Source organism: Gasterosteus aculeatus, chromosome 7 (assembly GCF_964276395.1).
Source record: "Gasterosteus aculeatus chromosome 7, fGasAcu3.hap1.1, whole genome shotgun sequence".
Lineage (NCBI taxonomy): Eukaryota > Metazoa > Chordata > Actinopteri > Perciformes > Gasterosteidae > Gasterosteus > Gasterosteus aculeatus.
The window spans coordinates 6491860-6507668 of record NC_135694.1 but is presented as its reverse complement, the minus strand read 5'-3'; the positions used below and the strand labels follow the sequence as shown (position 1 = coordinate 6507668).

The 15809-nt window shown below is 42.9% G+C and overlaps 1 protein-coding gene across 17 annotated transcripts in view; it reads left to right on the top strand.

The window, feature by feature from the left end:
* The window catches only part of LOC120822056 (adhesion G protein-coupled receptor L3), a 189397-nt gene that overhangs the window by 47600 nt on the left and 125988 nt on the right, over window positions 1-15809 (top strand). For all 17 annotated transcript variants that reach the window (XM_078106244.1, XM_078106255.1, XM_078106250.1 and 14 more), the window contains one exon: window positions 15234-15410. In XM_078106244.1, the coding sequence (XP_077962370.1) occupies window positions 15356-15410 (55 nt within the window). In that variant the 5' untranslated portion in view covers window positions 15234-15355. The remainder of the gene's footprint in view (window positions 1-15233; window positions 15411-15809) is intronic.

The following is a 15809-nucleotide window of genomic DNA, read 5'->3' as shown; positions in this document are numbered from 1 at the left end:
AAGTGTGACTCACTGCTCAGACTTTCACTGTCGATACATCTGCACCGAGTTGAGGTTTCCTGTCATGGTCAAGCTCCGTATGAACACAGATGTGCATTCATGCCTCTCACAGTGAAACTGACATGAAACGCGAGCCAGACCTCTGGTCTTTTAATGCGCAGCTCCTGCTGCTGATGTGTTGTAATGTGCTGCGTGTGAATGAACCCATACTCTCACTTTGACTCTGCTTACAGCTGCCCGGTGCCAATGCACATCTGTAGCTGTCAGGTGATGCATATATACGTAGAAAAACAAGGGAACATAAGAGTCCTCGTGTGATGGATCAGTCCTACCATTATTAGTATGACAAGGAAATGTAACATTTGATTGTTCGTAGCCTTTAAACCCACAAGCTAATCTGGTTAAGTAATTATTAATGATATGTCTAAACAATTGTGGTAAGGAGAAGGTCATGTTGGCTGTGTGCATTGATGCAGTGTGTGTGTGTGTGTGTGTGTGTGCAATAAAAACATTTAAGTTAAAATAGAAACATGGACGCATCACATCCAGCATCAAACTGCTGTGTCAAAATACCTGAACTAGCAGCATTACACTTGAGCTAATTTGAATAGAAACTGTCCTAAACTCAAAATCAATTTAGCCTGAGCAAAACGCTTATAGTGCACGTTTGGGCTTCAGCGGTCCTCAGCTCCCGAGCTCGAGCAGCGTGCTTTGTGCACGCAAGTCATCTGAATCTTTTAAGGGATCGTCAAAGAAACTGTCAGCATCAGGTCGAGGTGCGATTGGGGGGGGGGATTGAATCGCTCGAATGTACTGAGTTATCGGGGCCATTTGCGGCGAGCATTAGCGCACGGATACAGGCTTGGATCGCTGAGGTGTGCTTCAATCTGAATAATGATGTGCAGAGTCGGACTCAACAGAGGACATTGCTCTGTGTCACTCCACTTAAGGCGTGCACTCGCCATCCCGGCAACAGGCCTGTGGAAATGTCGCGTGCGCCGCCTCCTGTCCTTTCCAAAACGAAATTAAGGCCCTGTGGTATTTAAAGGCAGTGCTGAAAGATAGAAAATCAAAGTTTGAAAAGAAGAAGAAAATAAATGTCATTGGCTCAACTTTTTTAACGCCAGTGGAAAAGGGCAAAGAATTTGAATAAACCAGAGTGCCACCGTGGTCTGAATACGGTTGACCGTAGAACAGCACTTGTTTCGTAGTGCTCTTCCTTTCTATTTGAAAGTAGTTCAATTATCTTCACTCTATTATAGAATTGCATTAGCCTTTTTCTTAACCTTATCTTCCGTTGTGATGATTCGGAGAAATCCTTGTTGGCATTACGGCTGCACCGCAGCGCGTGTGCTCTGGGAATAGGCGCATACCGGGAATGTGTTTTTGGCTGATGTCTGATTCCGCTTTGGGCAGTGCGAGGTCAAAGCAGATGCCGCATGTATCCAGATAGGGCTGCAGCGAGTGGAGCAGAAGCGATTTGCGATTCGAGCTTGTGGGCTTTCTCTTTGCACGTTTCAGACAACAGGAAGCGGGAGCGCTGCGGTACACGTTGCCATCATCAATCACCTCGGAGACCCAGTCGCTGTGATGTGTCAAAAAGGATGAAAGGCATAATTCTCAATGACGGGGGTCGTTAAAGATGCAGCCTCTCGATGGCAGCGTGATGCGTCGTGGCAGGAAGTGCCAGAGCTGAGCCAGTGGGGAAACTCGTCTCCTGTGTTTACACAGAAAGCCGGGTTGTTAAGGGAAATGAAGACAGGAAATTAGAGAACATTTTTGTCACGGTGTGGGTTATTTCCTGTCTTATTTTGTAGTTTCTGCTTCTTGTCTCCCTGGGTAACTTCACTTCCTGCCTTGTCCTGTCATCCCCTGTGATTGTCCACCTGTGTCCAATCACCTGTACTTCCCTAGTGTATTTAAGCTGTGTGTGTCTCTTGTCACTTGTCGCTGTCTATCGTCCTGGATGTTCGATGTTCTTGGTTCGTGCCTGTATTTTTGCCCCTTGGCCCTTTGGAGTTTATGACTATTAAAGTCTTTTTGGTTTTGAGGTCTGCATTTGAATCCTAAATTCCCCGCATCCCTGACAATTTTCACTATGGTGATTACATGCGTATGGTCAGCTATCAGATACGTCTCACACCCGGTATTATATTTTTGTGATCTGAAGCAGGAAAAATAAGTGAGATTAGGTAAGCCTTAGGAGACACTTTTCTTCAGCATTTGGACAGAGAGCATAGTGACACTTTTTCTCATTGTTTGTCTCAGTGTCATGAGACTTGCCAATAGAGTAGGTTCACTCTGAGTTTAGCCAATCTAGTGCGTATATATTGAAGGAGCTTCTCACCTGTCTTGTCATAGCAATCTTTTTGTTCCTACTTCAAATGCAAATCTTATAACTCACAAATATCGAATAACACTTCATTTTAAAGCTAAGGAATTTCCAAAAACAGCGGGGCACTGTGGTTTTTAAAAGTAGTTGGTGCATTTGTTTGAGGACTATCTCCAGCTATGGATTAATACACATTTAGTGCTGTAGCATGGACAAAGTGGGATGTGTAATGTGGGACTAACTTAAATCGTCTTTTAGTCAGCAAGAAAAGAATCTCATCAGTCTAATAAATGTAGTACACTTATTGGTTTTGTGACCCTTTAATGTTTGCAATGAATTATACAAAACGTGAATGACAAAAACCTCTCAATCTCAAGATGGCAACATGGAGAAGGCCGCCACTGCACAGGGAGGACTAAGTAATTTGTTAATAAGCAGACAATGCTGAACTACTAGTTATTTGCTACTTTGCATACCAAGAGTTGCCTAACTAAATCCAATACGTACGCATCGTGGTGTTGGCTGATGTTGCGTTATTTCCAGCCTCCCCACGAACACATCGGGTAATAAATGAGATCCACCAGTACCGTCTCACTTGGATGATGTTATTAAACTTGCCAGCCCGAGGCATCAGCTGCGAGTCTTGGACGTCTGTCAAAGCAGAGATCCCCCCCCCCACACACACACACACACACACACACACACACCCTCTACCCCTTACTCCAGACTCCCCCCTGTGCTGAAAACCAACTGGACCAGGAATTGCATGCCAGACTCGTGGAAGTTCTGGCATTGAAGTAGACACCCCGCACTCATGGCATAAAAGTAAAAACAGCTCCTTTGCCTTTGCCAGATTCATTGCAGAATGGCGGTGGGGTGGATTTGCAAAGGGGTTCAGAGGTTGTTTTAAAGGTGGCCCCCCACTCACTCCTGATTGCCTGATGTATAAGTTGAATAACATCCTAGAGTTGGATTTATACAAAAAGAAATGAGAGTGAAAACAGAGAGGATGAAGGCTGGAAAGTCTCTGAAAGCCACTGAACTTATGGGATAGAGGTGACTGGCAGGACTCCCCAGAAATGTGGTCCATATGGTTGCGTCTGACATGGTGTTTGGGTTTAAAGAGGATCAGTAACCGTGAAAAAAGAGCACCTGTGAGATTGAGATTGGGCCCAAAATGATTTGATACTCAAGCTGTGACTCGGGGAAAAAATAGCAAACTTTTTCTTAAAGAGCAACAAATATTATAATGACGCTAGCATGTTTTATATCAACCCCCTTTGTGTTTGAGCATGCTAACATTTGCCAGTTAGCGGCAAACACAAATGTGAATCTCATTAATTTTGACTCAACAGCTGTTGAGATGTTTTAGTCTTAACCAGAGTGGTTAACAAATGGACAGACTGACATTACCCCCCCATAGCCATGCCACTAAATATAGAGAAATAAATTGCATCCGTCTACAGCGACACTTAGATGATTGTTAATCGGGTTGAAAATTCCCAAAAGTAGCTGGACGCCGTCCCTTCAAGATCTTAGAGGCCAATCGTTTTGGGCCAAATAATGGTTGCTCCCAGAGACCTCCCAGCATTGATACGCTCAATATTGATTGGGAAAAGGCCAATGCCATCAGCGAGAGTCTGTAGTTACCCCATCGGCATGAGCAGGAGGAACTCTCACTAGAAAGCCTGTGCTCCGAGTGGGTCTGCGAAATGTCCACATACTTTGAGCGTCTGTTATCTGAAAAGTCAAAAGCAATTACGCAATTGCTCGCTTTCTTCCGCTCTGCGGAGAGAGAACAGTGGTGTTTGTGTCCGTAAGTGAATAAATAACATTCCACCAGAGTGCAATTAGGACTTGGACCAGGGTCACAAGTTGTGATCCATACTTTGTCAAGTGTGTTTTACAGCAACAGAGAAAGAAGAAGCAAGCGCAGGAGGTCGGATGTGTGATACTTTTTTAAGGGGCAATTGTATAAGAGGATTCGACAAAGAATAACAAGTTTATGCACTCGCCCTTTCTTCTTTCTGCAGTCCATCCCCATTTTCTAAGGATGATTGCATTTTTAATACTTCTATTCAAGGCTCTTCCTCCAACAGCCAACCCAATGTGTGCACCAGTGTGCATGTGTGCAAGCCCCAATCGCAGCACTGTAAAAGCGACAATTTACAGTCTGCTCTCGTACTTTGACATTCGCTAACTATCCCCAACCGTTATGTGGCCGCCTCACCCCGGGAGGCCTCCACTTTTAGAATGAGAAAGGTTGCCTGCTGAGTCCAACCCAAACACATTCTACTGCTCAGCCAAGAGACACAGGACAAGGTCAGTGGGATGTGTGTGTGTGTGTCCGTTTTGGAGCCACTACCCAAATTGTGTCTGAGGGCATGAAACACAAAGGCACACACAGGTCACATGGTGTCCTCGCCTCCCACTGTGCAGCTCTACTGCAGCTTCTGATTTGACACGAAAAAAACATCTGACTAATTTTCCTCCCCCAACATGCTCACAAACAAAGGAAATGGAACGACCAAGGATGGCATCGACATGGTATCAATGCCATTCTCTCTTTGTGCTCCTCAATTTACTTCATTAAATCCCTTGTGTTTGCAGATTTGTACTTCAAAGTGAGTCTATAATGACTTAATTAGAATTAGTCAGCATCTAGTGAAATGAAACTAGTACGGCCTAAATGGCTTTTTTTCCTCTCCTTCTAAATAGCTCGGCGTGAGCGTCCATGCTGCTGAGTGTATTACACAAGGACTACATTACACAGTTAATGCAATCCTGCCGAAATCTCATGTCTCACTTTCTCTGCTGTGTTCACCCACACCGAACATAATGTACTTAGTAGGCTCTTGGGACAAAACTATATCAGGCAGATGTAGAAGAAAAAAGCTTGAAATCCAGGAGACTTTTAGATTGAGGTTGATGTACTCCCGAGGGCAGCAGCTATCTCATCAGCTTTTGGAACTCATGGTAAGACCGGGCATCTCGAGACCGGCCGTGATTTGTCAGATCTGAGAGCGCCGGCCCTCGACAGGAGAGGAGAGTATTGCTCTCTTTGTCCGGACACATTCCCCACGAGGATGTTTGCCCAGACCAATCAGACTTTCATCAAACTCCCTTCTCTTCTGGTCCGGGGAAAGGGCTGATGGACCTCGGCTACCCGCCGGCTCTCCACACTTTCCCCATACGTTCCTCGGCAGGCACTTCTTCCCTGTGGCTTGGAAAAAAACCTGAAATGCCCAATTATAGATGGTTATCTCTGAGCGTTGCGTGATAACTTGGACTCTGACGACTCAAGGAAGAAGCGTTGGCTACGAGGGGCCACCTGTACCCTAACAATCGGGAGACGGTTGGTGGGATCTGTGCCAGGCCGGCAGCTGTGTGAGGGGGTTGACTGCAAAGTGTGTAAATAACCACAACAAAGACGGTTATGTACTAGTTTACTTGTTTGTTTGTTTTTTTCTTCCTCTGCTTTTGAACGTTCCCATTTTGAGTTTGAAGCTCGGCCCTCGAACGTCCCTTTCGGCATTCACAGGTTTATTCTCGCTGGCTAATCGATCACTCTAAAGCCGGGACGCCGAGGTCTCAACTGGACAAGCGCTCTCACATTTCAGCCTGCATTTTCTAAAGGCCGCTAGACAACACCAAAGGAGCCTCCACAGCAATTCACCGCCATGACCCTTGACCCGTGTGTCAACTATGTTTGGGTGGTTATTTACCTTTTAACACTAGGTAAATAAGAAAGTGTCATTCAACGAGGAAATGGCCTATTGTCGACCACATGGAAAGAGTGGTGAGTGTGTTTGCTCTGTTCCCCCCTTCACATTCTTCTGGCCTTTCAATGCTTTAGGATATAAATATGCTACATCTAAAGAGTCTGAGTCATGCTCATTCAGATCAAAGCAGTGGAGGAAATAAGTGGCTCTAGACCAACAGTGTGGGTAGATATTATAGGTCATACAACTATTTTGATTATTAACTTTAAAGGGTTAGAAGCAAAGATTGAGATTATATTTTGAACAAACATGGCACAGCTACTAAATGCACTATGCATTACAAGACACTATATGCAGGAGAACATTTTCCAGAAAGCCTACACTTTCAATCACATTTTTTCATTGTGTTTACAGTGTCACAAAGGTAAAAAGGCAGGACAAAGAAATGCATTTCAGTGTTGGTGCCAGTGAATCAATAATGTCTCGCCAACAAAAAACACCACAATATATTGCTGCATCGATTATTTGTTCACACTTTCATATTGTTATTTGCACATTCAGAACATTGCTATGACCAGGGCATTGTACACAATCCAAGACAAAAGCAGGTCTTAACAAAATATGTTTTGCTGGAAATGTCAACTGCTAAGCTTCAATAAAAGGGCCCTCAAGTGTTCAGTGTGTAGCAGTGAATCACGGCAGTGGTCCCAAATTACACCGTCTCTCTGTTCCTCTCGGAGAACAATCAAGGTAGCTTTTGGAAAATCTGTTGTTATTTCATGCGACTGCGAGTTCCCACTGCCTGAGGAAGTAATGTTCAGTGAACTAGTGCCGTCAAAATTGGCCAAAAAGAATATTCAAATGTTTGTTCTTGAAAAACGCATTTGAACTTTTCAAAGACATCCATTCCTAACGGCCTAAGTGATAACGACTTCAGAGTGACCGCTGTCCGCAAGATGCAGGCCACTGTTCAATTTTGTACTTGAATTCCATTTTGAATTTTTTTTTAAATTTGAATTATGCTTTTAATTTAGAATGTTTGTAGACACCTGTAGTGTTTAAAAACGTATTTCCTATAACTTAAAGGGAGATCTTCTAATAAGTTAAACCAAACAAGTCCAAAAAGTTGTTGGAAAACCTTTTTTTACAAACGTGTAACATGTCGAGCATAAATAAAGTAGAGGATGACATAAATGGCCACGTTGTTTCTTTTTTTTTTTACTAACTTTGTTTATATACGCCACCAAGCAGTTTTTTTTTTTTAATTTCAGGTGAAGAATTGAACATTTACACAAGTAGATACACACACCTGAGTTCAACCCCCACTCCCCCACCCTCAGTTGCCCCCTCCTCATCCTCTCCTCGCTCTGCCGCTAATTGAGCTGTGAGTGGAGTCCAGGTGGAACCCATTTGAATTCCCTGTGGTCGTGACCACTGCGGTGGCTTGGGACACAGTCCTCCCTCTCATTTACAGACCATTTACAACCCGTTCTTGCCAGCGTGCTACAATCGCGATGCCACCTCAACGCTCCATTGCGATTTGCGGTGTGCCGACATGCATCGCCAGATGGATGGGAGAATTAACATCGTAATCAGGTGTGTATTTGGTGCATTAAGCATAGGACTAATAATACTTGTAGAAAATGTGCGCCACCTTTGCCAAGACAGGGATGCTCTGCAATCGTGTTTTAAGATTTCATTATATTCTGTGCACTTGGCTCGGCATCAGATATTGAAATGCATGCGCCACCGGGATCAGTGTTATTGACATTGGAATTTGCTGTAGCCCCGATTCAGAGGCTGAGCTCAAATTGGTGTGTGTTTGTGTGTATGTGTGTGTGAGAGGGAGAGAGAGAGGTTTACTCTCTCTTCTCAAATCTGGCAGGCAATGAAGTGTCTATTGGGCAATTATGCTAATGCAGTTATTGGGAATAAAACATGCAGGGAAATTGAGACTTGGAAAAAAAGTAAGTAAGTAAATAGAAAAAGATAAAAGCAGGGCATTTTCTGAGCAGATGCTTTCCAAACGCAGCGCAGCTGAGTCCAGACTGTCTGGCAGGCCTTTGTTTCACGTTTGAATGGGATGTGACTATTGTGTTTCCTTGTGTGCTCGTGCTATATGTGCTTTGAAGCTGTCCTCATTTTTTGTCTGTCTAGTAACCTATAAACTGCCTTGTAGTAGACGGAGGGTCGGCCGCTTTACTAGCCAATCAGAACCAACGATTCTCAGCTCAGTCAGATATATTATAACTTCCACAGATTAAACAGACTATGCTTGGACACAGCGGCGTTTTGAGCTAAATGATACAGGCCAATAGTGACGTGCTTATTTTAAACCGGTAAGATGATTCCAATGGTCACCATGTAGTAGATGTTGAGATGTTCACTCGATAAGGTGATGAGGTCAGACTTTACAGGTGGCTGAAAATGGTTTCGGCTGTGAGCTCTTTTTTCCCCCACCATGTGTCCATCATATCCATGAGCCTGCCAATGCTGTCAACTCGTATCTCGGAGAATTGCTCTGGTAAGCATACTACGTCGGCAATATATTGATGCGGCTGTCTAAAAAACCAAATCCATACACAGATTTACCTTCGAGGTCACAGTGTATATATATATATATATATCTTGATTATGTGGAGTCCTGAGCAGTGATGCAGTTTACGCCTCTGCGTTTGCGTTATGTGCTGCCTTGAGGCTCACATCCCAAATCTAGCCCAGCCACTGAATGACTTTCTGCGTTTTGTGGGCGCAGCATGCCAAATGCTCCGGGTAGGAGATTGATGGCCAACAGCAAAGGTTGTCATGGTAACCTGCTCACCTGAACCGCCATAGTGGGCATCGCAGAACCTTGGTCCAGACCCTGACTGAGTAAAGGCTCCGTCCTTCACGAGGTCAGGCTCGTTTTAGGGCAGCAGATCGGGTTAATACGGCAGTAGCTTCTCTCAATTGAGCCGATCACATGGATTGCTAATTGTGCGAGAGAACAACAGCGTCAAGAGATGTGAGAGAGATGAAAGCCTGGAGTACGTGAAACTAGAAACACTACAAGAATTGAATTGTGAAGGTTTTGAAGGTGGTGCTAATTTGAAATACTTTATATACGGTCGGAACACACAACAATACCTTTTCAGTTATTAGTTGATTTTTATATTTTGTGTCAATGAGAATCTGCAAAGTAACTCATTTGGTGGAATGCTTGTATGTGTGTGTGTGTGTATATACATATATATTATATGCATAATGCATTTAGGTAAAGTGCTTGACTTAATGTAATGAATTACATTCCACCACTGCTGAAATGAAGAGGAAATACATCTTGTTATTTTCATTTGATGGACGTAGAGGTCGGGACCTCCTTGAATTTGAATTAAATAAGCATCCCTTATCAACAACAGCCAAAGTGCTCTTCATGACCTTCAGATATCACGTCTGTTTTCTTTTTCTTTAAAAAGAGGTAATCTATGAATCAATGTGATCCCTCCTTCCCATTTATCTAGCTGGTTTCCCTTTCTCTCTCTGTCTCCCACCCTCTTCACCTTCATCCTTTAATCACTTACGTCCCTCCTTTTCCCAGTCTGTTCTTTCCTGTCCTTCCTACGGCTCCGCCTCTTCCTCTTCCTTTGTTCAGGATCAATTTGTGCTGCATTAGGCAAGATATGCGAAGAGAAGAAGAGAGGGAATATAGAAAAGAAAGAGGCGGAAAATGGAAAGTGTCTGAGCTTTGCATTATAATGGAGAACTGTCTCAAGGCAGATAGAAAAGACGCATCCGTCTGCATTAATAAACTCAACTGTACGTCTGTTTGGGGCTTTGTGCTTTGTTTCCCTCCTTTTGTGGGAATGTGACCCATTCCCAATGCGCCTTTTAACTATTCAATATTTCTTATGGCAATTTGTTTTTGTTTTGCATCCATGTTTTTTTTTTTCTTTGTCTGTTGAAGTGGATTATTTTTTCTTGTAGTCGGGGCATGTTTGTGTGTCAGTACCTTCATTATTTAACCCTAGCCATCGGTCACACTCAACAAGCCTATCGTGTAGGACCATTCGGAGACGGTGCGGGCTAAAGTTAGCGCTATTATCTGCCTGTCACTGACTAGCTGTGTTGGGGTCCCTTGTGGGAAAAAAAACAATTGTACGAGTGAATGCCTTGCTGCTCATGGTGTCAGTTTCCAGGGCCCGGCGACTTCAGGGCACTCTCCATTTACCTTCCATTTTTCACACCTTTCAACTCGTGTTATAACTTATGATTTGGATATTTCTGCCGTGTTTGGTTTCATAGCAAGCTCAATTCTAAACCATCGGGAAGGTTTGGAAGCCATACCAGGGGGACCAAAACAAAACTTTAGGTCCAGAGTGACCGGATCGTCTCGATTTTAATCACCTGCGCTCGTCTCCGATTTCTGAGTGAGTGCTCATCTATCAAACGGTACGCAGACAGTGTGCTGGATTAATATTCATTTTATGTGACACTTCATTTGCATGAACACACTGTCTCACAGAAATTACCAAGCTCTCCTCACTGGTGTGATAAGCATCTGGACATGAAACAGTTGAAAATTGGAGACATGGTATTTAACCCGGCAACAAGATCCCACTTCATTACATAGTGTTACGTGGGGGGGCATAAAGCAGGCGTGACTGGTAACATCCTGCTTAATACATCCCCATCAGATAACACCCAGGATCACGTTTCACTTTGTTGCAGAAGCGTTGTATGGAATGTGTTGGGATGAATTAAAATCCTATTATCTTTCCTCGGGTCAGTAAGAGAAAAATGGAGAATGCCCTGAGGTGGTAAAGTGGCCCAGTGTGATGGCTGCCATGTATGTATAATGAAGCTTTAAGAGCAAGCTTAGCTGTATCAGTAATTGACAGTATTTGATGCTGTTCTTTGACTTTAGATTAAAGATTGAAGATGAAGTGTAAATTAAAGTGGGTCTGGCTCAGTATATTCTCAAATGTCATAAATCATTGATTGCAAAAATGAAAGTAATCAGTAGTTGCAGCCCTCCGTATGAGGCATAGCCCTTTTTTTGAAGTGTGACTGGTATCGCTTCTGTTGTAGCATTTGCATCATAATCAGTTTATCTACTGTTGATATCTGTGATTGTAATGATACATATACAGAAGCAGGATTGCTTTGTGGCTATATATTTATATTACTGTGTTCTATTGTGATATAAATATATATATATAAATATATATATATATATATATATATATATATATATATATATATATATATATATATTTGACGTTTTTAAAGAATGAGATTTAGAATGGAACAGATACAATTTTGTTTACAATTAGAATACATTGTCACACGCGTCTGTTAACTGAGGAAAGTGAAAAAAACAAACCCCATCGGGATTAATAGAATTTTAAGTTGATGGAAACCGTCAAAACAAAGTACAATAAATAGTACTTCCAAAAGCCATGAGATTTAAAATGAGCTGCCGTTCATCTCGGACTGTATGTAATTTGTTCTCTTAGAGGCAGAGCAGCAACCACAGTGGAGAGACTCTGACTCTATGTAAACTGGAAGTTGTGTATTTAAATATGAAAAGTTTATGTAAAAAGAATGTAAAACAATGGGCATACTGCCCTTTACCTCTGGCAGTCTGTCTTTCATTCAGCAGCTAGAGACAATTCACAGCAAGAAGGCTGACCAGAGTTATAAAATATACAGAAAGAAATGGCCCTTAAAAAATGGTGTGAGAGAAGTTACACTGTAGTGGTGACAGGTAATTAAACCAAATGCCAATGTATACAGAATATGATGATTTTCTTCATTTGTTTTTCACAATAATGTATTTAGGTTTCCAGCTTGCCCTCCTGAGGAACGTTGATTCCAGGTGTTGTGTGATTGATACAGAAGTACAGACACACACATTGTGCCTAATTAGAACGTTACAAATTTGACTCTCCCCCAATAGACCCCTTTCCTCACAGCAGCCGTTTTGACATGAAATAAGCAGGTAAGAGAATACTAATTACCTCCAGGTCAAACAGCCAGGGTGTGGGCCTTTTACACAGCAGCCATTTTCACACGTCCCCCTTATCAAATGAACTGCGGTGCCGTTCTATTTTGTGTGCCACTCCCGTGAGCCGGCATGCACAGTACGCTGCCCCAGAAAAAAGGCACTGGGCCGTAATTAATGTGATCAAATACACCCATGTTTACCCTCCAATGACGGAATCTTAATTATTTTCATTAATTAAACTGGTGTTTGCCTACTATTTCATGTCAATATGGCCACCGGGAAGAGGGGATATTTGAGGAGCGTGGCAGCGTTATCAATGTCAAGATGGTGGCAGGTGTTCAGTGGTGAATAATCTGGTGACGCGCCTTTTTACAGGTGTTTGCAAAATTGAATGCAAATGAGCGCATTCATTTGAATTGACATGTTCATGTGAGAAAAGTCCCACTGCATTTTCTTTGGCAATTTTGCTCTCATTTTTGTCCTAAGCCCCTTGAATGCAGCCTTAATTGAGTCTCCAACTTAAATCAAACTAATGTAGTAGGTTTCATCTCCCGTAGCGCTCTTTGCCTCCCATTTGTCTTTTTCTCCGAGACGCCCGATAGCCGCGAGGCATCATATTTTACCCCTCATCGAGTATTGCTGTTGCTAGATATCGCTCAGCTCCGTTTGGCCTTATTTTGATTAAAAAAAAAGTCATTAATTAGATTTGTCAGTTTTCATCTGAGCCGCTTTGCACACGCATGATTACCAAAGCAACCAAAACAACAACATCGCTGATTAGAAAAAGTCGTGCAGGAAACAGCAAGACAGTACTGAAGAAGTCTCCTTGATGTGGCTGAGAACAAGCTGCTAAATGTTGGCTGACTTATCTAACGGAGTTATCCTGAATCCCCTCTGAGTGAGTACCCTTGAAACGTCAGCACCATAATGTATCACACGGCTCCTTCTGGAATACACGACCAGTTGGCAATACCGGACTGCGGCTTCGTCTGTCTTGTCTTTTTAAAAAAAAAATGCTTTACCTTTTTTTTTTTTTATACTTTTTCTCTCAACCGGGTCCAAGCCCTTCTCATAAATATCTATTTTATGATGTTTCTATTGTGTTCTTAGTACAAGTAGTTTTTTTTTCTTTCTGTTAGAGCAAATTAATGACTGTGATAGTGAAGTGTTTTTCATTTAATGTTATAATTTCTAAGTAACACCTGTAGTGTAGTTTTATCGGTTAAACTGTGAGATATGGCGCATTCAGTCTCACTAACACGGATACTTGCAGACGGCGCTACACACACTCATTGTCTTCTGCAACGGAAACGGCCTCCATCGCTGCTCCTTTTTTACACTTTGGGTGCAAACCTGAAAAGACTAAATTTAATCTTTTAAAACAATCTGCCAACAGGCAAACAATGTAGCCTGTGACAGGCTGTCATGTCTAATATTTATTTTCAACATGTTGCCTGTGCATCCCTTTGGGTCCTTATCTACAAGTTAGACATTTTCATAGAGAAAAAACTAATTCTAATTTGTCGCTTGGACAGTTTATTCAAATATGATTATTCCTGCCATAATGTATTTCTTGTTTGTCGTGGGAGTCAGTGCATCTGATTTTGATGTCATTCAGCTCTCATGTAGCTGTCAGTGTTTTGTTAAAAGAGCGGTTTACTCACAAGGATATTTCTTTGATCAAATGCTCTTTAAAACTGCCCTTTTAGTGTTTCAAAGAAAAATTTAATAAATATATATATATATATATATATATATATATATATATATATATATATATATATATATATATATATATACACACTGAATGAAGTCAACAAGAGCAGATGTGATTGTCATTTTGTTCACTCATGGTCTTCTGCCAAGACATTGCTGATAACACTGACTGTTGACCCCTTAATATTGCCCAAATGTTCTGCTGCAGAAAAAGGCTTGCTTCCCTTCTCTTAAACCCAATAATATCTGCTCCCAAAAATCTGATTGCTCTAATCTAGGATTTCTGAATGGGCATTAAGAACTAGATTTTGAGGAGGGTACATGTGACTGTGACATGGGAAGCATAGCTCTGTGAAGGGATGCAATGTCTGATAGGAGGTTTGAGGTGTATTTAAAATTGGCCTTTCTAGTTCCTTGTCCCTTGAGGCGGTGCTCAGGTCTTCAGCCTTCTGTATCCGGCCTTTCTGACGTCCTAAACCGGGATTAACTCCCCACTATGCAGAATGCATTACAGAACGCCTGATGAGCGAGGGTAATGCTCGGGTGGAGGACGGCGGCATTGTGCGCACTATTTGGCTTTAGCGTTTTGCGTAGATTAGATTTCGGCAAGAGATCACGGTTGATGGTGGATAATCAAGGGGTTTGGATTACCTAATCATTAAACCTGACTTAACCTTAATATCATGATATGGGGATGATCCCCTTTGGAGAATGTCATCCGAATATAGCTTAAACCCAATTTATCCTCATCCATCGCTGTTTATAATTTTCACCCAAGATGCAGAGTCGCACATTTTCACACACTGTTTTTGTGAATATTGACACATGCACGTCGGCAAGTGCTAATCTCACATCCATCACATTGGTGCTCATTCGACGCATCTGATGTTAGCCCGGCGAGAGCTTCGGGATGACTTCATCCAGTGCCACTCGCAAGAGCTGAGAGGAGGTGAAGGGAAGCTCGGGCTCAATCAGCTCCTCAGAGTAAATCCTCTTAGCCATTTAGTTGTCCTGTGTTTTTGGACTGAGGCCTGCGTGCACAGTCCTCGTTGTTTTGGGCCGTGCAGATGCATTCACAGGTGCATAAAGCTCAAGCCGCGCAGTCACGGCTCACGCCCAGATGAAGCCCTGTCTCTCCTCGCGAGTCAGTTGTCGGGGAGATGGGCGAGTTGACACATTTGACTGAGCAGACAACAGAATCTACACAGACACATTCCTTGCTTAGCGTTTGTCTGATCTCACCCCGGATGAGTTCAGCTGAAGGGCGATTGAGCAACTCGCAACATGTCACTTGATGACAACTTGAAGCACACGACGCCATGAGGGCAGCGCGTGCAAGGATGATGACGCCATGGTGCGTCCATCTGTTGTGTTCTCGTACTGTAAAAGACAAGTTGCGCCTATAAATGAACACATTTGAGGTCATTTGAAGGCTAACATGTATGTTTTTACTTTTTCTTTTTTTTCCCGCTCTCAGATTTTGGACAGCTTCTGGCACCAGAGCAACCGGCCTCACAGTGGATGCAGCCGCGCCATAAAGGAGGCAAAAGACTGAACTCAACTGGGACCGTCGGCAGCGGGCGGTAAGAGGAGGAGGCCATGTGGACCGCACGCCTGCTAGTCTTCGCCAACCTCTTCGCACCAGCCGCTCTCGGTGAGTTTGGCTCATTAGAGCCTCTGTGTTTGTGTCTGCGCGGAGCAGATGTGTGGAGAAAAAAAAACAACAAAAAAAAGATAGCATTGCATTTTGTGACTGGCATGATTTGAAGCCAGAATTTCTTCCTTTTGCTATTTAAGGGCCAGATTCTGAGAAAAAAAAGCCCTTGGACTTATGTCTGTCCCAATTTTGGCGCCTGTGTCTCCTCTCGCTAATTAGCAGGGTTTTTTTGCTCCTGAAACTGGAACCCGGGAACTTTTTTTTTCTTCACATTTCTTATTGGCGTTCTCTTCCTTTCTCTTGACTTTCTATCTATTTTTAGATCCGTCCCTCTTCCTCCTGTCTCAGTCTCCTGCTCTCTTGGCAATAGGAAATGAACCAAGATTGCTTTCAAAG